General features: G+C 42.4%; 1 protein-coding gene across 3 annotated transcripts in view; it reads right to left on the reverse strand.

Annotated features, from left to right (window-relative positions):
• Positions 1-25,148, reverse strand: part of mst1 (macrophage stimulating 1) — a 76,537-nt gene extending 51,389 nt beyond the window's left edge. For 2 of the 3 annotated variants that reach the window (XM_072582754.1, XM_072582752.1), the window contains exons 1-5: positions 25,024-25,148; positions 12,917-13,049; positions 6,573-6,685; positions 4,323-4,437; positions 1,088-1,230 (exon numbers count right to left, since the gene is read on the reverse strand). In XM_072582754.1, the coding sequence (XP_072438855.1) occupies positions 1,088-1,230; positions 4,323-4,437; positions 6,573-6,685; positions 12,917-13,049; positions 25,024-25,075 (556 nt within the window). In that variant the 5' untranslated portion in view covers positions 25,076-25,148. The remainder of the gene's footprint in view (positions 1-1,087; positions 1,231-4,322; positions 4,438-6,572; positions 6,686-12,916; positions 13,050-25,023) is intronic. The other variant, XM_072582755.1, reaches the window with a different exon arrangement.
• Positions 25,149-25,470: the final 322 nt, after the last annotated feature.

A 25,470-nucleotide genomic window follows, 5' to 3' on the forward strand; every position in this document is an offset into this window, starting at 1 on the left:
AGTCCATTGTGTCTGTGCTACCTCTTTTGAGCAGTAATCTAGTTAAGCTCAACAAATGCTATGAAATAATCACCACCGCCACCACCAAACCAATAAACCGCCCCCCCACCCCCCACCACACGCCCCCCATCCCCAACACACCTACCCCAACATTGCTCACCACCCCACTGCAACCCCCCAACACCCATCCATCAATCACATTGATAGGATCTTGGCTTCACATCCCACATCTGAATGAGGACACCTCCAAAAGTACAGTACTCACTCACTGGCATGTCAGCCAGGGCCCTGTGCGCAGTGTTAAGTGGTGTTTAAACCCATAACAGTCAGATTCAGAAGTGTAAGTGCTACCAAATGAGCCATAGCTGACCCAAGGGAAATATCTGCTTTACTGAATGCTGAGGGAGGGTAGTCTATTGTCTAACATCCCTTAATAAATCTGACTGGAAGGTAACGTTCAAGAAAGGCTTGCATTTATATAACAACTAATTTCACACCTTTGAAGTGTTTCTATAGGTTGTAAATAGGATACGTGGCAATCAATCTCTGCTCAGAAAACTTCCACAAAGAATAATGTGATAGTCTGCCTTTTCAGTGGGCATAGATTGAGAGATTAATATTAGCTAGAACACCAGACTAGCACCCAGGCTTTGAAATAGTATTATGTGATTTTATTTTTACCTAACCCAAACAGGGCAATCATCTGGGGGACTTTGCGTTATTCCCGGAGTAATGGACGGGAGTGCCAGCTTCGAGTTTAGTTCTCACGTCCTGCAGCAGGGCCTGAACCCAGAACCTTGGCACTCTGATGCAGGAATACCACTAACTGAGACAGGCCTGACACATTGCAAAAAACATGGCAGTGCTGCTGCACATTTTAATCCCCGGGTCAGGTGGCCATATGGAATGGCTGGTCTCTATCCTGACCCTGCCATTCACTCTACCGGAACTCAAATGTCGAAGGGCCAGGCCAAGCAACGGACTGTTCTCTTTGATACCACAATAAGCTGGCATGGACACGAGCACTGAGCTGGACCTGTGGAGTCTCTGCCCCAAGTGCCTTGGATTTATGCAGAGAGAACTTTACCTTCATCACATCTCTTGATGCCACAGTCCTCCAGCCGAGTGTGCCAGTCCGTAGTATAACACCAAGGGCCGTTCTCATCATTGTCAGGGTTGCGACAGTAATTCAAATCCAGCCCTTTCCTTGGGAATTGACTAGGTGAGTTCCTGTCAAAAGCAAAATCCCAGACAACACATCAGTCCTTTCTTACAATCAGACAGCTAGAAATAGCTGAGATTATTAAATGTTATCCTAGTATATTGCATCTTTACTGCCTCTTTTCCAATTCCCATCATTTTGTATCTCTACACTCTGCAGCTGTAGAAATGGGAGGATTGATAGGGTGATGAACAGGGAAGAATTGCTGTTTTCATAGTTTCACACTCCACCTTTGGAAACGTGGTAAGACTCACAGGATAAGGGTTGAGACATGCACAGCCGATTCATGACATTGATGCTGGCCAGTAGTTAGTACAATTCAGTGGCTGGTGAGGTGAGAGGTGGGGGTAGGAGGGGGAGCAGTGGTAGGAGTTATTGGGGCTTCTTGGTTTATGGGATTCCCAGAGACATAAGACAGAGAAATGCCTATCATCTCCACCAGGTCCAAGTATCCCATTCGATATAGGTACCATTGTAGAATTCAGAGACAGAGCTCCATATTTCTGTCATGAGGTTAAAAATCACACAACACCAGGTTATAGTCCAACAGGTTTAATTGGAAGCACACTAGCTTTCGCACGCTGCTCCTTCATCAGGCCAACCACCTGAAGGAGCATCACTCCGAAAGCTGGTGCTTCCAATTAAATCTGTTGGACTATAACCTGGTGTTGTGTGATTTTTAACTTTGTATACCCCAGTCCGACACTGGCATCTCCAAATCGTGTCTGTTATGAGGATATTTTACCTTAAGTCTTAATTTAGAATATCATTTATTTTGCTATATTTTGCCTTTTGCTTTTAAGCAAGGAAACTTTGCAAGGCAAATAAAACAGCAGGAAAACAGCTGCATTTGCAAAAGATCGCATGCTGTTCTACTGGAGTCACTGTCTACAATAATGACAAAAGAGATCAATCTTCTTTATATTCTTACTGGAAGGATGTTGCAGGTTCAAGAGTGTGGTGCTGGAAAAACACAGCAGGTCAGGCAGCATCCGAGGAGCAGGAGAATCAAAGTTTCAGGCCAGAGCCCTTCATCAGGAATAACTCTGATCTCCAGCATCTTCAGACCTCACTTTCTCCTGGATGTTGCAGGTTACAGAGGGATATACATAAGCTGCAGAGCAGGGCTGTGAGGTGGTAAATGAAATTTATTACGGAAAAGTATGAGGTGATTCACTTTGGAAGGAGCAACAGGAATACAGAGTACTGGGCTAATGGTATGATTCTTGGTAGTGAGAATGAGCAGAGAGATCTCGGTGTCCATGTGCATAGATCTCTGAAAGTTGCCACCCAGGTTGATAGGGTTGTTAAGAAGGCGTACAGTGTGTTAGCTATTATTGGTACAGGGATTGAGTTTCGGAGCCATGAGGTCATGTTGCAACTGCACTTGGAGTATTGTGTGGAGTTCTTGTGGCCGCATTATAGGAAGAACGTGCAAGCGTTGAAAAGGGTGCAGAGGAGATTTACTAGGATTTTGCCTGGCATGGAGGGAAGGTCTTTAAGGAAAGACTGAGGGACTTCAGGCTGTTTTCATTACAGGGAAGGTTAAGAGGTGATCTAATAGAGACATACGAGATGATCAGAGGAATAGATAGGATTGACAGTGAGAGCCTTTTTCCGCAGATGGTGATGGCTAGCACGAGGGATCATAACTTTAAATTGAGGGGCAAGAGATATCGGACAGATGTCAGAGGTAGTTTCTTTACTCAGAGAGTAGTAAGGGTGTAGAATGCCCTGTCTGCAACAATAGTGGATTCGCCAACATTAATGGCATTTAAATAGTCATTGGATAAACACTTGGATGATAATGGAATAGTGTAGGTTAGACGGGCTTCAGATTGGTTTTACAAGTCGGTGCAGCATCGTGGGCCGAAGAGCCTGTAATGCGCTGTAATGATCTATGTTCTGCGTTCACCGGCCCATTTGAACTTAGCATGGGCTGGGCACTGCAGGGCAGGAAACAGAATCGTGAACTTAAAACATGGCTTGATCCATGATCGCCACTTCAGAGGTGAAAATCAGGACTAAGAAATCAGTTTGCACTAAATGCAAAACATATCCTGCAATGTAATGGAGGACAGTGCAACGGCAAATTATCTCTAGGTTGCAATTTGAAGGAGTGCAGCAAGATCAACCAGCCTGGGCCTTGCTGAGAGCATTTGCTAAGTCCGGATGGGAAGAAAAGAAAAAAAATCGGAGGCAACCTTCAGCAATCTTGTTAAGGATCCCTGATAAGGCCTGATGTAAATCATGTTTAGACTCAACCTCTGGATGTCCAGCAAAATTAATGAGTCCAGAAACAGGCATTCAGCTCCTTTCTAGCAACTGCAAAGAGTCTAACACCCTGGTCCAGGGTTGACATGAAATGCCATCTTGCTGTCCTCATTGGGTGAAAATGAAAAAAAAGCAAAATGGCTGCCCGAGACCAGAGATTCTGCACAATACAAGGACAAGGTTCAAGATGAAGCAGGTGAATCTTTGATGTGCCCCATTGCTACCCATCAGCACAGGCTGTAGAATTTGTGGAAAGCAACCAACAGGAGGCGACAATGGCAGAGGCTGGCATCGGTCTCTCGCCCGCACTCAGGCACAGGCCCAAGCAAAACCTGAAAACCACTGCGGATACTATAAATCAGAAACGAAAACAAAAAATTGCTGGAAAAGCTCAGCAGGTCTGGTCGCATCTGTGGAGAGAAATCAGAGCTAACGTTTTGGATCGAGTGATGCCTCCTCAGAACAAGCAGGTGTCTGCAATGCATCTGTGATGCAGATTATTCTGGGACAAGAAACATACATTTACTATATCCCAGGAATACACTTGAGCATCCATTAGCACCTGTATAGAAAGATCCAATCTCTTTATTCCTTCATTGTATGCCTCAGGATGAGAAAAATCTCCTAAACCTTGGGACTTTGCTGAAAAAGGGTTTTCTCTGCACCATGCCCTGAAGTGAGCCAGTTACCCATCATCTTTAATTGGACTGGCTTTTCATGAGGAGTGCTTTCTAAAATCTAAACTAATCCCAATTGGGCACATCTGATAATTATTACATTAGTTAGCAACAGGGAACAGAGGTTAAAAGCAAAGACGTGTGTATACCTGTGTTCGTGAGGCACATTAGTGCTCCAATGCTGGCACATCTTCCCACTTTTGGTTATGTACCTATATCCCCTGTATGTGACTCCCTTGTTCACAATGCATTCTCGCATATAGTCTACAAGAGGAATTTGGGACAAAGGTTAGAATGTAGAAAGAGGCAAATGCTGCCTGTAGTCTACATGTTAGTTAACCACAAACAATAATGCTGAAAGAAAACAGAAAGTGCTGGAGAAATCCAGCATATATGCCAAACCAAACAGAACCATTCTTCAAAACTCAATAATACTGCTTATTTAGATAACTATCAGCCATTATTAGATTAGGCTCAGCCACTATAATGGAATACCAGTTTTGTTTTCATTATATTAAAGGGAAACTCAAAAGGAAGATGTTTTCCCCTAATATGTACATGGCCATTGTATATTCAAGTCTGGCATGAACCACAATTGGGAACAGTAATGGTAATTACAGGATTAGTCATTCAGATAACCATATGACCACTCTTCAAAAACATGAGTTTGAACCACACAATAATAATGGTTGGAAATTGGATTGCTGCAAAACTCCAACGGGTTTACTAAAGCTCATTAGGGAAGGAAATCTGCCATTCTTATCCAGTCTTGTCTCCAGATTACTTCAGACCAAAAGACCCAAACCAAAAGACTCTTAAGTGCCCTCTGAACTGGTCAAGCAAGCCACTCAGTCGCTCAAGTCAGTGTCACACCACCACCAAGGCCTGAAGGACAATTAGGGATGGGCAACAAATGTTGACCTTACCAGTGATATTCACATCCCAAGAAAGAAAAACAATTGGTAAAGGGAAACAGTGCTTGACAATTGGTGACCTTGTACCTGTGGTGGGTTTGAACTACAGTCCTGCTTGGGAGAGTTGAGTGCAATCTTTGTAGTTGGAAACCCAGTAGGTTATTCCACTAACAAAAAGAGTAATGTGCACCATCTCTCACAATGGTGGGTGGAATTACACACAGTTTTATACGGCTCATAATAGTGTCTGGATATGTCAGATTACATTGTGTCTACAGCACATAAGTAATGATTTGGAGATGCCGGTGTTGGACTGGGGTGTACAAAGTTAAAAATCACACACCAGGTTATAGTCCAACAGGTTTAATTGGAAGCAATCACCTGATGAAGGAGCGTTGCTCCGAAAGCTAGTGTGCTTCCAATTAAACCTGTTGGACTATAACCTAGTCTTGTATGATTTTTATCTTTGCACATAAGTAAGCCATTCAGCCCAATTATCAGTATTTGTGCTCCACACAGGCCTCTGCATAACTCTCTTCATGGAACAACAGCGTATCTTGTATTCATTTTTCCCCAGGAGCCTATCTAAATTCCCCTTCAGTACATCTATACTTTCCACCTCAACTACTCCCTGCGTTTGCAATTCCACATTCGCATTAATGATCGCATTAAAATGTATCTTGAGAGCACTTGACCATTTATTAGTGACTATTTCACATACAAGTCTGCCCGGTTTTTGTATTCTCTACAATGGAAGCATTTCCAAATCAATCCACTCAAACACTTTCAACATTTTGAAGCTCACTACCAAATCAGCCTTCTCTTTTCTATAGGGAGAAAAAAAAATGTTCTGTCCAGGTGTAACTTAACATTTGTTGTCTTCATAAATCATTTTTGCAACTTCTCCAATCCAGCTATATCTAGAATTGTACATTGACTATGGTGTGGCCAATGTTCAGTACAAAGTTAACATGACACCCTGATTTTCAAATCTATCCCTCCAGATATGAACATCAATGCTGGTTTAGTTTTCTTACGACCTTCCTAACTTGCGTCGTTACTTAAGTGATTTGTACATCTGCAGTTTTGAATTAATTTGCACCTCGATGATACTGTTATTATTGTCTTATTACCCAAACAATATGTGACTTTACTGTTCCCACACCTTAATAATATTAAAATTCATTTGTCAATTAAAAGCCATTCAAGTTTAACAATATGCATTGCTACTTCGAGTGACATGTGCATCTGTGACTGCAGAGACCTCTGTCCATCTACCTCATTTAGAAACTGATTTCCCTAGGAAAACAGGATTTCCTTATTCTCCCTTCCAAAACATATAGCCCAGCTTAGTTCATTTGAAATTACACACCCATCCTGCAACTTCCTCTGTATTAACAAGCTTCAGCCAATTTGTTGACCTCGACAAATTTTGAAATTGTGTGCTCCCTTACAGGTCAAAGGGCAGTGTTCAGAGAGGCATACCTTTCTTCTCATATAGGTCGACATGATTGTGCCTCTGCCTTTCTGTGCCTGTTTCCTGACTGGTCCAATCTAACATCTGGCATTGCTTGCTTTGGAGATTGTAGTTAAAAGCTCTAAATGGGAGGAAAAAAAGACAAAAGTTCAAAGTGTGTTTACACCATGAAAAGAGACATCAGCTCAGTATTTACTGTTATTAGTAAGCTTATCTTCGACTTTTGAAGGCAGCTTGCTATGAAGTGAAAACAGAGAATGATGTGAGGATTGAACTTCAGGTTGCAGCTCCTTCAATGCTTTATGCCACAACTGAGTAGTGGACTGAAAATTAAGCCGCTCTATTCCCAGATATGTCAGTAATGTGAAAGGATTTGGTCAAACTTTCCGAAGCCTGGTTGGGAACCAAACAGAAAACTGTTGTCAGCAATTTTTCTTTAGTTCAGAGCCCATCAGCTCCAGGATATTGGCTTTTGCTCTCATACAAATCACAATGTGCTTCAATAAACATTATTATAAAACTGCCACATCTCTTTGCACAGTTTCCTTGGTTTAAAGCAGTATTTTCTTTCTCTTAGTCCACAGTCCAAATGCAATAAAAATGTTACACAAGAAAGGAAAGCACTGGAAAGACTAAAAACAAATAAAAACATTGTTATCCTACCTGCAGACAAAGGACACTTGACAGTCATTCTAAATTGAAGAGACTACATTGAAAAAGCAAATGCACTACTTACAGATAATCCTTTTTCAGATACCAACATCTACCAAAAAGTGGTGATAGATCCAACCCCACAACTAGAGAACCAAATCATAGCTCTACTCAAAAAACTTCAGAAATCTGTACAAATAAATAAGACCGACTTTCAAAAAATGAAACCAGATGGATCCAATACACCACGCTTCTACGGATTACCCAAAATTCATAAACCAGGAGCCCCCTCAGACCCATAGTCTCACTACCTGGAACACCAACTTACAGATTGGCCAAGGAACTACACAAAAGACTAAAACACTTAGTAAAAGATTCACGCCACTCCATCCAAGAATTCCTGAAGACCATCAAAGACACTAAGATAGAAGAGGATGAAATAATGGTCTCCTTTGATGTAACAGCCCTGTTACTTCAATCAACGTTAACCTGGCCAAGGAAACACTAACTACACTATTAGAAGACCCAAAGACACACAGACCAAACACCACTAACTTCATCAACAAGGAGAATATCATCAAGCTAGTGGACCTATGCCTTACCACCCACTTCACCTTCATCAACAAAACCAGCAGACAAACCAATGGAACGCCCATGGGATCTCCGATATCAAGGTTCTAAGCAGAGGCAGTAGTGTACAGACTTAAGCAAACAGCTCAGCCAACCAGCCAACCCAAACTCTGGGTCTGCTACATGGATGACACCTTTGTCATCACTAAACGAAACAAGTTAGAGGAAACCTTCAAGACCATCAATAATACCCTAACTGGCATAAAATTCACTAAAGAGGAGGAAAACACCAACAAACTGCCATTCCTAGATGTCACAGTGGAGTGAACAGCCAATTGGGAACTTCAAACCAGCGTCTACAGAAAAACAACACATACGGACCAAATATTGAACGACAGAAGCAATCATCCCAACACCCACAAAAGCTGCTGCATCAGAACATTATTTCAATGAGCAGCATAGAGGAACTATACAGAGCAGAGGAAAATCACCTATACCGTGTATTCAAAAAGAATGGGTACCCAATGAACACAGTCCGCTGATTTTTTAGATTACTTACAGTCTGGAAACAGGCCCTTCAGCCCAACAAGTCCACACCGACCCACCGAAGCGCAACCCACCCAGACCCATTCCCCTACATTTACCCCTTCTACTAACACTACGGGCATTTTAGCATGGCCAATTCACCTGACCTGCACATTTTTGGACTGTGGGAGGAAACCAGAGCACCCGAAGGAAACCCATGCAGACACGGGGAGAACGCGCAAACTCCACACAGTCAGTCACCTGAGGCGGGAATTGAACCCGGGTTTCTGGCGCTGTGAGGCAGCAGTGCTAACCACTGTGCCACTGTGCTGCAACAAACCCAAACAAGCAGACAAAACACATCCAGAGAGCCTAGCCACTCTCCCCTAATCAAAGACATCTCAGAAATGACTGCCAGACTACTCAGACCCCTTGGTAATCATGGTAGCCCACAAACCTACCAACACACTAAAACAGCAGCTAATGAACTTGTAAGTCCCTATACAGACAATGAGCAAAACTAACGTCATTTACAAAATACGGTGCAAGAACTGTAATAAACACTACATTGGACATACAGGCAGAAATCTAGCCACCAGGATACATGAACACCAACTAGCCACAAAAAGACATGACCCTCTCTCACTAGTATCCTCACATAGGGATGAGGAAGGACACCACTTCGACTGGGACAACACATCCATCCGAGGATAAGCCAAACAAAGACATGCACGAGATGTTGTGAAACTTGAAAGGGTTCAGAAAAGATTTACAAGGATGTTGCCAGTGTTGGAGGATTTGAGCTATAGGGAGAGGCTTAACAGGCTGGGGCTGTTTTCCCTACAGCGGAGGCTGAGGGGTGACCTTATAGAGGTTTACATAATTATGAGGGGCATGGATAGGGTAAATTATCAAAGTCTTTTTCCTGGGGTCGGGGAGTCCAGAACTACAGGGCATAGGTTTAGGTGAGAGGGGAAAGATATAATAGAGACCTACGAGGCAACTTTTTCACATAGAGAGTGGTATGTGTATGGAATGAGCTGCCAGAGGAAGTGATAGAGGCTGGTACAATTGCAACATTTAAGAGGCATTTGGATGTGTATATGAATAGGAAATGTTTGGAGGGATACGGGCCGGGTGCTGGCAGGTGGGACTAGATTGGGTTGGAATATCTGGTTGGCATGGACAGGGTCTGTTTCCATGCTGTACATCTCTACGACTCTATGACTCTATAAGCATGGCATTCCAACCAGAACTCTATCAACAAACACATTGAGTTAGACCCCATCTACCACCCCCTGAGAAAAGGAACAGGAAGTGACTTCACCACAGAAAATAAGATCACCATAGGAAATGACATCTCCAACCCAAAGAAACTCAAACATATAAATAGAAAACAGGAATTTTCAGCATTGCTTCGCATGAGGTCCACTGAAGATATTACCTAGTAATGTAACGAAATGTCTGGAAATGAACCTTTCAGCTCAGCGAGCAAATCTACATCCAAAACCCATCACTAACCACTAATAGACTGAAGGATGATGCTGCCTGAACTGCTGTGCTCTTCCAGCACCACTAATCCAAAATCTGGTTTCCAGCATCTGCAGTCATTGTTTTTACCTACCTGAAGGATAGAATTAATCTGCAATTGGAGAGGCAGGCATTAATCAAGAACAATCAGCATGGTTTTGATAAGGGAAGGTCATGTCTGAATTTTTCAAAGAGGTTGACCAGGTGTGTAGATGAGGGCAATGCTTTTGATGTCATCTACCTGGATTTCAGCAAGACTTTTGATAAGATCCAACATGGGAGACTGATAACAAAGGTGAGAGCCTGTGTGATCCAAAAAGACCACAGCTAGAGTATTGCATGCAGTTCTGGTCACCAGATTATAGGAGGAATGTGATAACATTCAAGAGGATGCAGAGGGGATTTGCCAGGAGGTTGCCTGGGCCAGAGAGTTTTAATTATGAAGAGCAATTAGACAGACTGGATGGTTTCCTTGGAGCAGAGAAGACTTAGCGAGCACATGATTGAGATGAAAGGTTAAGGTCACAGATGGAGTAGGCAGGAAGGAACATTTTCCCTCAGTGGAGGAATCAATGACCAAGATCTAAGGTAAAGGACAGGAAGCTTAGATGAGTTGTGAGGAAAACATTTTCGCACAGAAGGTGATCGGAATCTGCAACTCACTGGGCGGTAGAGGAAGAAACCCTCATACCATTTAAGAAGAATTTAGACATGCACTTGTGTTGCCAAGGCAATATAAGGTTATGGTCAAAAAGTGTGGTCCTGTAAAAACAGGTCAGGTAACACCCGAGGAGCATCTGCAGTCCTCACTTTCTCCAATGCAAGGTTGTGGGTCAAGTGCTTGATAATGGAATTAGTTTGGTGCTATTTTTGACCAGTGCAGACTCAATGGGATAAAAGGCCTTTTTCTGTGCAGTAGATCTCTGTGACACCCAGACTCCAGGAGAATATATTAAAAAGCTGACCGTGATGTTGCCCTGGGTGGAAATATAAAGAGGTGAAACTTAACTTCCAGTTCAATAAACTCCTGGTTAAATCTCGGTTAGAGAACTGGATACAGTTCTGGGCAGCTCTGGGACAATGTATTGTCCTGACAGGGGGTTCAACACAAATTCATCAGAAGGATTCAGTAGTTCAGGGCAAATACACTACTCTGGCATTCTCTTAACTCCAGACAATTAAGGGATGATCTAATTGAGAGATTTAAAATAACAGACGTGAAAAGGTGCATATAAGGAAAGCATTTCCCAAGCTGAGTGTCCAGACAAGGGGATATAGCATTGAATGTAGAGTTAGGGGCAGGCAGAGGCAATATCAGAAAACATATCTTCATGCAAAGGTCACAGAATACTTTCAAAAAGTGTTGAAGCTGGGAGCCAGTTGAAAAGCTAAAAACTGTATTGCTGCTGTTTTGTTAGGCAGGGATTTTAAAGACTACAAAACCAAACTGGGTAAATGGAAAAACAGATCTTTTTTCGAACAGACATAATGAAGGGCTGAATTTCTCCATCAGTGGAGTAAAAATCCTATGATTCCATGGTCGCGAAATGACAGAATAAGCTTGAGGGATTAAACAGCGTCCATTGGCCAGTGTTCCAAGTCTTTGTTACAACCGACAATAGAGAGCATAGACAAATGTGATCTTAAAGTTTTCAGAGCCAGCGTCTTTCAGAAGTTGTTGGGAACTTAATGAATGCAGTCAACAGGAAAGAGATATATGACACAGGTGTAACCCAAGGCAAGGAAACAAGGCATCCATAATTGCTAAGGACCAGCAGGTTTGATGGACACAACATGGAAAGGTCATAAAATGACATAGTAAGTGTACTTAGGCCGCTTCCACGTTCACCATTTTGTTCCTTCTGTTCTCCCCAAGCCTCTCTGTGGGTCATCTTTCCTTATTTTGTCCCAGAAACTGTACCTGCGTCAAGGGCATCCCAGTGGGAATGCTCTAAGCTGAAGTGTCAGGACAAGGAAAGCAGATCATTGCTCTCCTATGACACCCAAACACTTTCACCTCAGTGATAGGTGGGGTTATCTCAGGTGGATTGTTGTCAAGACTAATGATCCCAAAGAAAGCTAGACCCAGGAAAGTTCTGGTGGTGTCATTACAACAAAAAATTGCATTCGTATAGCTCCATTAACATTGCAAAACATGCTTCACAGAATCATACAGTGCAGAAAGGGGCCCCAGCTTTTCCATCACATCTGGCTGCTTTCTATGCCCCATAGCACTACAACTTCCTCCATTACTAATAAATGTCCAACTTCCTTTCCAAAATTGCTTAGAATCTGCTCCTACAGAGGAGTGTGGACAAGGAAAAAAATCGACAGCAAGATACATGAGGAGATATGAGGAGAGGTGACCAGAAGCTTAACTGGTTTTAAAGAAGGTCCAAACGGAGCAGAGAAAACAAGATTAGAGAGTCAGACAAGTTTAGGGGGTAAATGACAAAGCCTCAGGGCAGTGCAACTGAACATACAGCTGTCAAAAGAAAAGTGGAAATGGACAAGAGGCCAAAGTTGGAGGAATGTTGCAGAGAGCTCACTGCATTATCAGGCTGGAGGAGATTATTGAGATTACTAGGAAGGGCAAGGTCATGAAGTAATTGAAAAAGATGTATTAAATTTAGGCAGTGCAAGTCGGTAAACACTGAGATGAGGAGTGAATAGAAAATGAAAGTTAGCATGATAGGGCAGCAGAGATTTGGATAAGTTTTGAGCTTAAGAAGTTTGGAAGAAAGGGCAGTTGATCAAAGAACTCAGCGTCATTATCAAAATTTTCAGACAATTTTAGTATTTTCAGGTAGCAACACAAGAGGCTGCGACTCTGAGTCCAGCCTCAGCCCATGTCCATTTGCTGAGGGGCAACTTCAATAAATACTCCTGTACAAAAAAAAATCAGCTGCTTTCCAACTTTATGTCTCTGTATCAGGTAGAAGTCGTATCACATCAAGAACGAAGCCCATTTGGTCAACCAAGCGCTAGCTCCAGAAATACCAGCCATAACTGGGGTGCAAGGACAAGGTGGAGAGCAAATAACTGAGAAGGGCACCAATTCATAAGAGCTATCTACCTGCATGAGAGTGTTCTGGTACAGTGAATGGCACAATCCTCTTCTGAGAAAGGCATCTCTTGTGCCCAATAAGATGGACGGTGTAATTGCACACCTTTGGAGCGGTGGTAGTCATTCAGAGGACTTCGCTGACCTAAAAAAAGAAAAAGGTGATGGATTTAACTCAAATGGGACAAATGGAAGCTCCGTAACTTTACCTGTCCATTAAGGTTTGGATAGGCAGCGAAGGACCAACGCTCCTCTCTGGAATCAGTCTTTGCTTCTGATCAAGGGCAATGCATAGACCAGAATCTACAGCAAACATTGTGTGCTGGATGTATTAATTAGCAAATTAGAAAATTATTCATACAGGAACCATTTACAAAAGAAAACAGTATTGCCACATTACTAGTGACCTAGGACCAGATAACATTGTGGGCGGCACGGTGGCACAGTGGTTAGCACTGCTGCCTCACAGCGCCAGAGACCCGGGTTCAATTCCCGCCTCAGGCGACTGACTGTGTGGAGTTTGCACGTTCTCCCCGTGTCTGCGTGGGTTTCCTCCGGGTGCTCCGGTTTCCTCCCACAGTCCAAAGATGTGCAGGTCAGGTGAATTGGCCATGCTAAATTGCCCATAGTGTTAGGTAAGGGATAGATGTAGATGTAGGGGTATGGGTGGGTTACGCTTCGGCGGGGCGGTGTGGACTTGTTGGGCCGAAGGGCCTGTTTCCACACTGTTAGTAATCTAATCTAATCTAATCATCTAAGCCCATGACAAGGTGTTTTACCTTGCCCAGAACAGAAGCAGCTAAGGACAGTGCATGTACTTGTAAGAGTTAACACAAGAAGCGATCTTTTTCTCCTGTAGTATAAGTTGCTTTGATTGAGTTTTGGCAACCATTCTGTCTTTTCAGCAATATTCAAATTCTGCACAAGCAACAGAGAGGTCTTTGGATGGTTTCATGTTTGAGCCACTGCTAAATTTAGGGGTTAACTGACTAAATATTGATTTATTCTGTTTACAATCTTGTAAAACAACCTTGGAGCTGTTAGTCAACCGATCTCCAAATTGTGGGGATATTTACTGGTGGAATCTTGTGTTCGCATGGTCAAACTCCAAAAAGTAACAACAAACATGATCTGTCATCAAACCTATTTATCAACAGCAATATCTACCCTACATATTTCAGCAGCAAACACAAATCCAGCAAATCATGAAATGCTATCAGCGACACACTTCAGTGGAGTTTGACTTCCTGAGTTCACCACAGTCAGATCAATGACATGCATCAAGGTCAGGCCTTCGAAATACCTCAAACCATTACAACTTATATTATTCAATTATACATTTGAATAACTACGCAAACTGATATTATTAAAAACTAGCTGCTTATGTTTCCTTACCCTCCAGATTATTTTGTCAAAAATAACAAATACGGTACAAGAGAAGACCACAGTGTTTACTCCCCTCCAGTGTTCACTATAACTACAAACTAAATCACTCAGATATAAGCATTATCATAATGAAAGCGGGTCTGTTGCTCAGGAGATAGGGATACTATCTTCATGCCAGATACTCTGGGTTCAAGTCCTATTCAGCAACTTGTTGACCATGGGAAGAAGTGTTCAGGATGTGATTGTTAACAGCCTCCCAGCACTTTCTTTTCAGAAATATCTCATTTCTCATCTAGAAAACTTTGTGGTCACACCAATTTTCATACTTGACGCCAACTTTTTTTTAAAATTAGAAATAACTATGATCACATTTAAAGCAAACCTGTAAAACTGCTGTAATTGTACAATCTAAAGCACTGAAGAACTTGCAATCCCCACAAAATACACTTTGCCTCCCAAACTAACCTTTTTCTAATTTGTTCTTGGGATTATGGATGGCATTACTATTTAATACTCATCCTTAATTGCTCTGGAGAGAGTAGTAGTGACCTGCTTTCTTGAATCACTGCAGTCCTGTGGTGTAGGGACACCCAAAGTGTTGTTAGGGAGGGAAGTCCTGGATTTTGATTTCCAGCAACAGTGAAGTGTAATCGTTCCAAGGGATATAGTTCTAAGTCAGGATGGCATATGGCCTGGCAGAGAATTTTGATGTGGTGGTGTTCCCATGCATCTGTTGTCCTAGTGATCTTTGAGATTTGTAGCCCAGCTTGATGGTATGTAAGTTAGCTTGCTGAACTGTAAGGTTTGTTTTCAGACGTTTCATCACCATGACTAGGTAGCATCATCAGTGAGAGTCTCCAGTGAAGCGCCTATGGTATGTCCCACCTCTCTATTTATTAGTTGCCCTTGCTATTTTCTAGGTGATCAAGGTCAAGGCTTTGAAAGGTGCTATTCAAGGAGCCTTGGCGAATTGCCACAGTGCATCCTGTAGATGGTACAACCTGCTGCCATCGTATGTTGGTGGTGAAGTGTGTGTATTTCTAAGCAGATGGATGGGTTTTGGATCCAATCTCTGATGATCAAGGAAAAATAACTAATGGAGTTGCTGATCTGATTGAGCTTAATATCCTACCCTGACAACTCCTGCAGTGATGCTCAGTGACTGAGATGATCATCCTCCCATAACTATAACCATTTTTCTTTGTGTTAGGTATGATTCCAACCAGTAAACAGGTTTTCACCGATACACACTAGCTTCAATTTTTGCTGGGGATCCTTGACGTTAACTCATCAAAATGTGTTCTTGATTTCTAAGCCAGTCACTGTGACCTCTCCTCTGAAATACAGTTCTTTCATCCATGTTTGGTCCAAGACAGTGAGTGCTGCTTGCTAGCATTATAAGTGACACCTTCCATTACATTGGTGATCACTGACAGGATGGTAATTAGTCAGATTGGATTTCTGCTGCTTTCTGTGAGCAAGATTTCCTGCGTAATTGTCTACATTTTCAGGCTGTCTTCTGGCTGTACTGGAACAGTTTAGGTATGGCCATGGTCAACTCTGGAGCCCAAATGTTTGTTAGTACTGCCATGATGTTGTCAGAATCCACTCATTTTGCAGTTTCCGGTAACTTGATCTTGATTCCTTGTATCATAGTGAACGAATCAAATTGACTGAGGTCTGCTACCTGTGATGCTAGAAGCAGAGAGTGATCTGCTTTCAGATCATAAATAAAGCAAAATACTGCAAATTCTGGATATTTGAGATATAAACAGAAATTGCTGGAGAAACTCAGCCTGTCCAGTGGCATCTGTGGAGATAGGAAAAAGAGAGTTAACATTTCAAGTTGAATATGATGCTTCGTCAGAACTGAAAGGTGCTGAAAAATGGTAGTCAGTCAGAAGGGCCCTGACCGTTCAGTTACTTGCCATTTCAACAAATCATCTTGCTCTCATTCTAAAATTTTCATCGTAGATCTGTTGCACCATTCCAATAAGGCTCAACACAACCTTGAGGAACACACCTCCATTGAGGCACTTCAGAGCCTCTAGGATCCAATGTTTACTTTAACAACTTCATAGCATGGCCTCTTTCCTCCATTTTGATTAGAAACCTCCATCCACAACGTGGCTGTGTCTTGTTTATTTCTTGCTGTCTTGCTCTGAGTGGAGTGGGCCTAGTTTCTCCCTTTTTACCTTTTTATTTACATTTCCCTCCACCAACATTAGCATTCCCTTTGTCTTTTGCTCTAGGCTTACTCACAATCTGTTCCACTCACTTCACCGTCCCCTCTGTCTGCAGGATAAAAAGCACCATTTTCCAGCCATCAGTTCTGAAGAAGAGTTATACTTGACTCGAAACTGTTTCTATTTCTCTCTCCACAGATGCTGCAAGACTTGCTGAGCTTCTCAAGGATGTTCTGAATCTATTTGGTACATCTGCCAAAAGATGGTTGCTTCAATTTTGCACTGATGCACGAGAACCATTAAGAATGGGGATGTGTGCAGAGCCTCCTCTTCCTAATAGTTGTTTAACTGGCCAACAGCCATTCACAATTTCCGAATTGCAGAGCTTTGATCTGATCCATTGGTTCTGGGATCACTTGGCTATGTTGTATGTTAACTGTTTAGCATCCAAGTAGTCCTGTGTTATAGCTTCAGCAGATTGGCTTCTCATTTTTAGGTACTCATTGTAATGCTCCTGCATGCTCACTTAACAGTCACTGAGCAAGGCCTGGTCACTTAGCTTGATAACAATGATAGATTGAAGGATATCACAGGCCATGAGGTTACAGATTGAATCGGAATACAACTCTGCCATTGATGTCTACAGAGCTTCATGCAATTCCCTGTTTTGAGCTGCTGGATCGTTCTGAATCTATCCCACTTAGCACAGCAGTAGTGCTATGAAACAGGCTCGTTAATATCCTCAGTGTGAAGATGGGACAGTCTCTTCATCAAATTCTTAAAGCTAATAATTGTTCAATTTTTAGAAGACCAGCACCAATGAAGTTTACTTGGATTTAGGGACTTCTTGCTTCTAGAATCACATGAAGCAAATAAAGCTCGTACTTAGGTCTGTTTTCTGCAGCTTGCTTTTCCCAGAACTAGCCTGAAGCTGGAGCTTATTGTTTGAGGAGCATCCCTACATGTCAAGCATTACCTGACCAGGTGTCTTCTTGCTTTTACCATGTGTTGAAAGGATCTTATGTTGATATTCAACATTGGATCACTGTAAAACCTGCACCCACACCTCCTCCCTCACCTCTATCCAAGGCCCTAAAGGAGCCTTCCACATCCATCAAAGCTTTACTTGCACATCCACTAATATCATTTATTGTATCCGTTGCTCCCGATGCGGTCTCCTCTACACTGGGGAGACTGGGCGCCTCCTAGCAGAGCGCTTTAGGGAACATCTCCGGGACAACCGCACCAATCAACCACACTGCCCTGTGGCCCAATGTTTCAACTCCCCCTCCCACTCTGCCGAGGACATGGAGGTCCTGGGCCTCCTTCACCGCCGCTCCCTCACCACCAGACGCCTGGAGGAAGAACGCCTCATCTTCCGCCTCGGAACACTTCAACCCCAGGGCATCAATGTGGACTTCAACAGTTTCCTCATTTCCCCTTCCCCCACCTCACCCTAGTTCCAAACTTCCAGCTCAGCACTGTCCCCATGACTTGTCCGGACTTGTCCGACCTGCCTATCTTCTTTTCCGCCTATCCACTCCACCCTCTCCCCCCTGACCCATCACCTTCATCCCCTCCCCCACTCACCCATTGTACTCTATGCTACTTTCTCCCCAACCCCACCCTCCTCTAGCTTATCTCTCCATGCTTCAGGCCTACTGCCTTTATTCCTGATGAAGGGCTTTTGCCCCAAACATCGATATCGCTGCTCCTTGGATGCTGCCTGAACTGCTGTGCTCTTCCAGCACTACTAATCCAGAATCTGGTTTCCAGCATCTGCAGTCATTGTTTTTACCTCAACATTGGATCAACTGCACCAGCTCAGTCTTCTCCAAAAAATGGCAGAGTGTTTGATGATAAAGACATAAAGACGATAAAGGAGCCCTAGTAGGAACCTGATAAAGGAGCAATGCTCTGAAAGCTAGCACTTCCAAATAAACCTGTTGGACTATAACCTGGTGTTGTGTAATTTTTAGGGTCAACAGGAACTGACATCATTACCACACTCTTGTACTGCAGTGAGAATTGGACCATTTGTACCAGAGATATATAAAAGAACTAGGGAAATTCCACCAGCAATTCCACATTCCTCAGATTCAATGGGATGCCTGGAAAAAGCCTTCTAGAAGCCAGCTCTACAGCTTTCAGGCAAAATCCATGATAAACCAACTAAGACGGGCTGGAAACCGAGCTCAGATGGCTAAAATGTATCTCCCCCACCAGGTTCTGTTCTCTCAACTTTGAAAAGGGCCAGTGTCCCTGGGGAAAACGAAACAAAGATGCTCCGAAACGCTCGTTAAGTATGACAGCATTCAGATTAATAATTCAGAGGAACTCACTCTGAACCATTCCAAGAGGTGACAACTCAAGCTACAACCTGCTTCGAGGAACGATGCCTTAACGATGAGGCGGAGGAGTGGCTGAGAAGGAAAATAAGGAAGTAAATCCTGCACTCCCAATCTCGCTGGCTAGTGGAACGTCTGAAATAACCACAGAGGCCAGTTTGCTGTCACCAAGTCACCCTTTATTTATACATGGAAAGACCTTCACTGATCCAGCTCCCTCAGAGCCAGGCTCTCAAAGTAACAAGATGTCTGACACTCCTGTTTTTATCTGTCAGCCGGTGCTCCCTGGTTGGACCAGATTAACAGCATCAGTCAGGGAACTCACATTCTCCAAGGTCCCCCTGACAGACAGAGACAGAGGTATAGGAGTTAGGACTGAAGCAGTTAATCATTCGCTGGAAGGCAACTGAATTACATAGATTCTGTGTAAGGGACTCAGTCAGGAATCAAAAGCAGTTGGATGACTCTATATTGTTAGAATTGAAGTTATTCTGGAAATTAGTAGCCATGAAGTGCTGGTATTGGACTGGAGTGGACAAAGTTAAAAAATCACACAGCACCAGGTTATAGTCCAACAGTTTTATTTGGAAGCACTAGCTTTCACAGCAGAGCTCCTTCATCAGGTCACGAGTTATCTGATAAAGGAGCAGTGCTCTGAAAGCTAGTACTTCCAAATAAACCTGTTGGACTATAACCTGGTGTTGTGCAATTTTTAACCTAAAAATTGGTCGGCAGATAAATATTACAGTCAGGAGTCAGAATAAGGCCCAAGGAGCTGAGAAAGTGGGAGGGTCACTGTCTCGATGTTAAGTCAGTCCATGGATCTCTAACTGCTCCACTTTAAAATAAAAATTATTGGTCCCTAGCCAGATTATAATATAAATTTTGCAGCTTTGTCTACAATTTATTATAATTTAGGGTTCTTTTGGGACTGAAATCCATTCACAGATGTGACTACTGGGAATTGCTGAGAGGGCACAGTCTTGGAAATAAGGGGTGCCAATGTAACACCAAAATTAAGAAGAATTTTAGAGGATTCTCTCCACCTACCTTATCAATACTCTTCAGAACTTTTTATACTTTAATCTAATTGCCTGACAGCCTTTGCTGCTCTAAGGAAAACAACCCCTATCTAGTCTCTCTTCATAGCTAAAAGACTGCAGCCGAGGCAACCTCCTGGTGAATCTCTTCTCCACCCTCTCCAGCGCAATCACACTTTTCCTACAGTGCGGTGACCAGAACTGGGACGCAATATCCAGGTGTGATCTCCATCATAACCTACATGCATTTAATATGTATACTGAAAGCTGAACTTGCCCTGCCTGTTGCCACAGTGTTTCTGGAGAGGGAAGGTTTATCTCTGAAATACTAATTAAGACTGGGCTAACACATTAGCAGATAATTTGGAGTTAAAAGCAAAGGCTGATAAAGTAGTGACAGTTGAGATAATAGCACAGCATTTTGGATCGAGGAATCTAACTGAGACGGAACACAACTTGAGTTGCAGATGAAGCAGCTTGAAACAGAAAAGGAAAAAAGGAGAAAACTTGAATTTGAAACTGGATGTCAATTACAGTCATAGATTCATAGAGATGTACAGCACAGAAACAGACCCTTCGGTCCAACTTGTCCATGCCAACCAGATATTCTATCCTAATCTAGTCCCATTTGCCAGCACTTGGTCCATATTTCTCTAAACCCTTCCTATTCATATACCCATCCAGTTGGCTTTTAAATGTTACAATTGTACCAGCCTCCACCACTTCCTCTGGCAGCTCATTCCATGCACGGTACCACCCTCTCTGTGAAAAAGTTGCCTCTTCGGTCTCTTTTATATCTTTCCCCTCTCACCCTAAACCTATGCCCCCTCATTCTGGACTCCCTCACCCCATGGCAAGGATTTTGTCTATTTATCCTATCCATAGCCCTCATGCTTTTATAAACCCCTATAATGTTACCCCTTAAGCTCAGACTCTCCAGGGAAAACAACCCCAGCCTGTTCAACGTCTCCCTATAGCTCAAATCCTTCAACCCTGGCGGCGTCCTTGTAAATCTTTTCTGAACCCTTCCAAGTTTCACAACATTCTTCCGATAGGAAGGAAACCAGAATTACACACAATATTCCAAAAGTGGCCCAACCAATGTCCTATACAGCCGCAACATGACCTCCCAACTCCTATACTCAATGCTCTGACCAATAAAGGTAAGCATACCAAACGCCTTCTTCACTATCCTAGTTACCAGTGACTGCATTCAAGGAACTATGAACCTGCACTCCAAGGTCTGTTTGTTCAGTAACACTCTCCAGCACCTTACCATTAATTGTATAAATCCTGCTCTGATTTGCCTTTCCAAAATGCAGCACCTCACATTTATCTAGATTAAACTCGATCTGCCATTCCTCAGCCCATTGATCCATCTGGTCAAGATCCTGTTGTAATCTGAGGTAACCTCCTTCACTGTCCATTACATCTCCAATTTTGGTGTAATCTGTAAACTTACTAACTAAACCTCCTATGTTCACATTCAAATTATTCATATAAATGACGAAAGTAGTGGACCCAACACCGATCCTTGTGACACACCACTGGTCATAGGCCTTCAGTCTGAAAAGCCTTTGAATATAAAATCCAGAGAGAGAAGTAGGCAATGGAGGAAAGAAATAAGAGAATTTCAGAGAGGAAGACATAAGAAAGCATGAACTTGATAATGAAAAATGTAGGTTGTATGGTTTATAGGAAACTAATCCAGTCAATAGAAATAATAGTGTAGAAAACTAAATTGAATTGACATTAGAAAAGCAGCATGCTTCTTTGTGACAATGTAGCTTTTACAAAGGTAACTGAGTTTCTTACAGGAAGTGGATACAGGAACTAATCACTGTTGCTCATCTGCCATCTTGCTGCTGTGGGTAAGACATAGATACAGTATGACTCTCATGTACTGCCCTATTCAATCTACTTTCAATAAGGCCTGGATCATATTACATTTCAAATCAAACATCGACTTATAGTTAAATATAGCTTGACGTGCTAAAATGTGCATTCACTTCAAAGATATAAGATTTAGAGAATCTTGGCTTTGGACAGTAATAGCTATCTAGGTTATAAAATAAGTGTTCTCAGATGTCCTTGATTAAGTAAATCAAGCAAGAATTAGATAAACCAAAGGTTTCAGATAAAGAGCTGACCGATTGGAAAAGATACATATTTCATTGAAAAATTTTCCAAGTTTTCATTGTGTTTTTTGTTTAATTAATTTGACAATAAAATTGACCAAGAGTTAAACTGCCCATGATCAACTGTAAAGTGAATTGATGTCATGAACATACAATGATGTTAACTGGAAACAAACAGACCTCAGCTCCCTGGCAGTGTAAGACAGCAATGCTAATCACTGAGCTATCATGCCATCCTATTTTATTTTTACTTTTAGTTCTTCTCTTTCAGGTCAGAATTGGGGATCTGAGCTGCTCAAGGCTACAGGGCTATTTTTTTCCAGAAGTGGGTGTGGATAAATTGTAGAGTGTATGCCTCAGCGGCTCCATTCATAGGAAGAGATGAACTCCTTTAGCCAGTTCCACCATTCAAGAAGATCATGGTTGATCTGTGGCCTAACACCATATGCCTGCCTTGGGCCCACATCTCTTAATATATTTATTTAATAAAAAATTGTCTATCTCAGATTTAACAGTTGAATATTTGCGCAAGAGAGTTCCAAACGTTCACTACACTTTATGTGTAGAAGTATTTTCTAACATCTCTCCCGAATGGCCTAGCCATAATTCTTTGACTATGTTCCCTGGTTCTAGAATCTTTCACCAGTGGAAATAGTTTATTTTTAATCGACCCAGTCTTTTCCCTATGACATCACATCATTTCACCATTTCCTGTTAACTGTTGCTCAACTGATGGCTCCAATGACCTGACAGAACAATTTCTCCTGCACACCCAGCCTTCCAATAATTTCTTCCTTTTGCATCAGCTTCTATCCTTCCACAATTGCCCTGAATTTAATTTGATGGGACTGCCTTAAGTGCTTTTACTCTTCTCTATCCTGTTGTGGCCAGAGTCCGAGGTTTTCTAAAATGACTTCTCTTCTGCTTTCCACATTAATTTTAGGGTCCCTCCCATTTCCTACATCTACTATCTATATTTTTTTTAGATTCCCTACAGTGTGGAAACAGGCCCTTCAGCCCAACCAGTCCACACCGACCCTCCAAAGAGTAACCCACCCAGACCCATTTCCCTCTGACTAATGCACCTAACACTACGGGCAATTTAGCATTGGCTAATTCACCTGACCTGAACATTTTTGGACTGTGGGAGGAAACCCACGCAAACACAGGGAGAACGTGCAAACTCCACACAGACAGTCACCAGAGGCTGGAATCGAACCTGGGATCCTGTTGCTGTGAGGCTGCAGTGCTAACCACTGAGCCATTGTGCCATCCTATATCTGCTACATCATCAAAAACACATCATGTTTCACATACACCGTGTCTATCTCAGTGTTATCTTTCCAACACTACTTTCAACTCTTCTAGTATCTCTGATTTGGCTTCCTTCTTATCTGTTACACAATACTGGATGAGGACAAATTTTCTCCAATTAAATATTGGCAAGACAGAAGCAGATCCCATCAGAAACTCCATTTTTTCATTGTCAACTCTGTCCTTCTTCCCAATTAATTTTAACTGAGGTTGAGTATCCAAAATGTCCTCCTCGATCCTGGGCTGAGTTCCTGACTTCATATCTTGCCAACAGAAAGATCATGCAATCCCCTTTCATCACATTGCAGACATCCACCCAACCCTCCGATCTCAATCAAGCATTTGTTACCTCTGGACTCAATTACTCCAATGTTCTCCTGGCTAATCACCCACTCACCATAAATCTGAGCTCATGAAAATCTTTACTTCCAGCATCCTACCCCACATTATGTTCCAATCAACACTCCTGAGTTTGCTGACCCTACACTGGCTTACAATCCAGCAGCATCTGAAATTTAATTTTTCAGCCTTGTTTTCAGATCCTTCCAAGTGTCTAATCACATACAATTCACCAACCTCAAGAATTTAATGATTGCTCCAGTTCTAGTGTTTTGTGCATACTTGGTTTTAACTTCCTCATTTAGCTGCCTGAAACTCTGAATTGATCTTCAGTCTCTCAATTTTTTAAAAGGCATACTTTAAAACCCACATCATTGGGCTAGCTGTCTTAATGTATCCTGTATTACTCAGTGGCAGATTTTGTCCGATTATGTGTCTATGAAGTGCTTTGGCACATTTTTCTATATAAATACAACTTGTTGTTGTACTTGCACTGGCACTGTGACTCAAAACCTGAATGTATTCCTGTCAGCTTTCAAGTATCATAGATTTCTTTTTGACCCAATCGACGCTGCCAGTCATTCTACGCAGGTACACTTTGGTTGGTAGCTAAAAAGTGCCTCGTGAACAGCAATTAAACTATCAATGATCCAAAGATAAAAGTAATACACCATAAACTTTAAGTTTAAAAACACAGGCCCAGTTAAACATAACTGCCCTGTTTTGTCAGTATAGTAGACAGTGTGGGGGCTAGTTTTAGTCCACTATCTCATAATCTGAAACCGGGTGGGTCAGCAGCTAAAAGGTGAAAAAAATCACTCTTTCCTTTCTCCAACCTTCCAAATCTAAAGGCCAATGCAGGAGCTCTTACTCCCATGTGTTCTCTCTCGACTGACCATTATCTATTCCTCAGGGACGACCTAGTGAAAAATGGCAACAGACCTGTGGATCCAATGTTATAAAGTGTTGGACGAGGACAAAATAGGGACATCCTCTTCTTCTGATATGGCTCTTGTGCTCTCTCCTTCCTAGGTGTCAGACTCTACCCAAAGCTGCAGCTTTTTACGTTTAGTGGAAAGAAACAGGGCCCAGAGTGGTCCGACATGTGGATTTAAGCTGCCGGCCCAACACAATACTACCCTGTCAAAATACTTTCAGAAAGAGTTAACCACATTCTACTTTACAATGCACTTAGCATGAAAGAGCATGCAATATAATTTACTGTAAACTCAGCAATGGCATATCAGCTTGAGGTCTTACTATAAAGAGATCGGCTATCTCAACACATAATTCGAGAAGTATCATTACTCTTTGCCATAAAGGCAATCCATTCTACCAGTTGAGCTCCTTAGCTTTCCGTTCACTTACCAACCACAAGCTCACTGCTTAAAACAAAGATCAGGACACAGAAAGATTTCATTTTGTAAAACTGTCGGTGGTTATCGATGTTACTCTGCTGATTGCTCTGAACTCTGAGACTCTGTGAGAATGCTTTTCACAATTTTGTTGCATCATGCCTTCAGTGTTTGTCTGCAGTTTATTAATTAACTTCTTTTGCAGTAGATTTGGATCCATTGACTCCATTGCCATTTATTTGCATTTTCCCCATTCTGTTAAAGATCAAACCACTTCCCCTCTCCACTCAATGAAGAGGCAGATACTAAGTTCCAAAACACCTCTAGTCGCCAATTTGAGAAACAGAGGAGGCATCGTGACAAAAGCTCACCTTCGCTTTGCTCAGGTTTTCACACAGAGTGGCTATTCTCTTCTGAGTGATTAAAAAACAGAGTTCTAAAAAAGCTACAGCCCTGAAAA

This window comes from Chiloscyllium punctatum, chromosome 12, assembly GCF_047496795.1.
Source record: "Chiloscyllium punctatum isolate Juve2018m chromosome 12, sChiPun1.3, whole genome shotgun sequence".
NCBI lineage: Eukaryota > Metazoa > Chordata > Chondrichthyes > Orectolobiformes > Hemiscylliidae > Chiloscyllium > Chiloscyllium punctatum.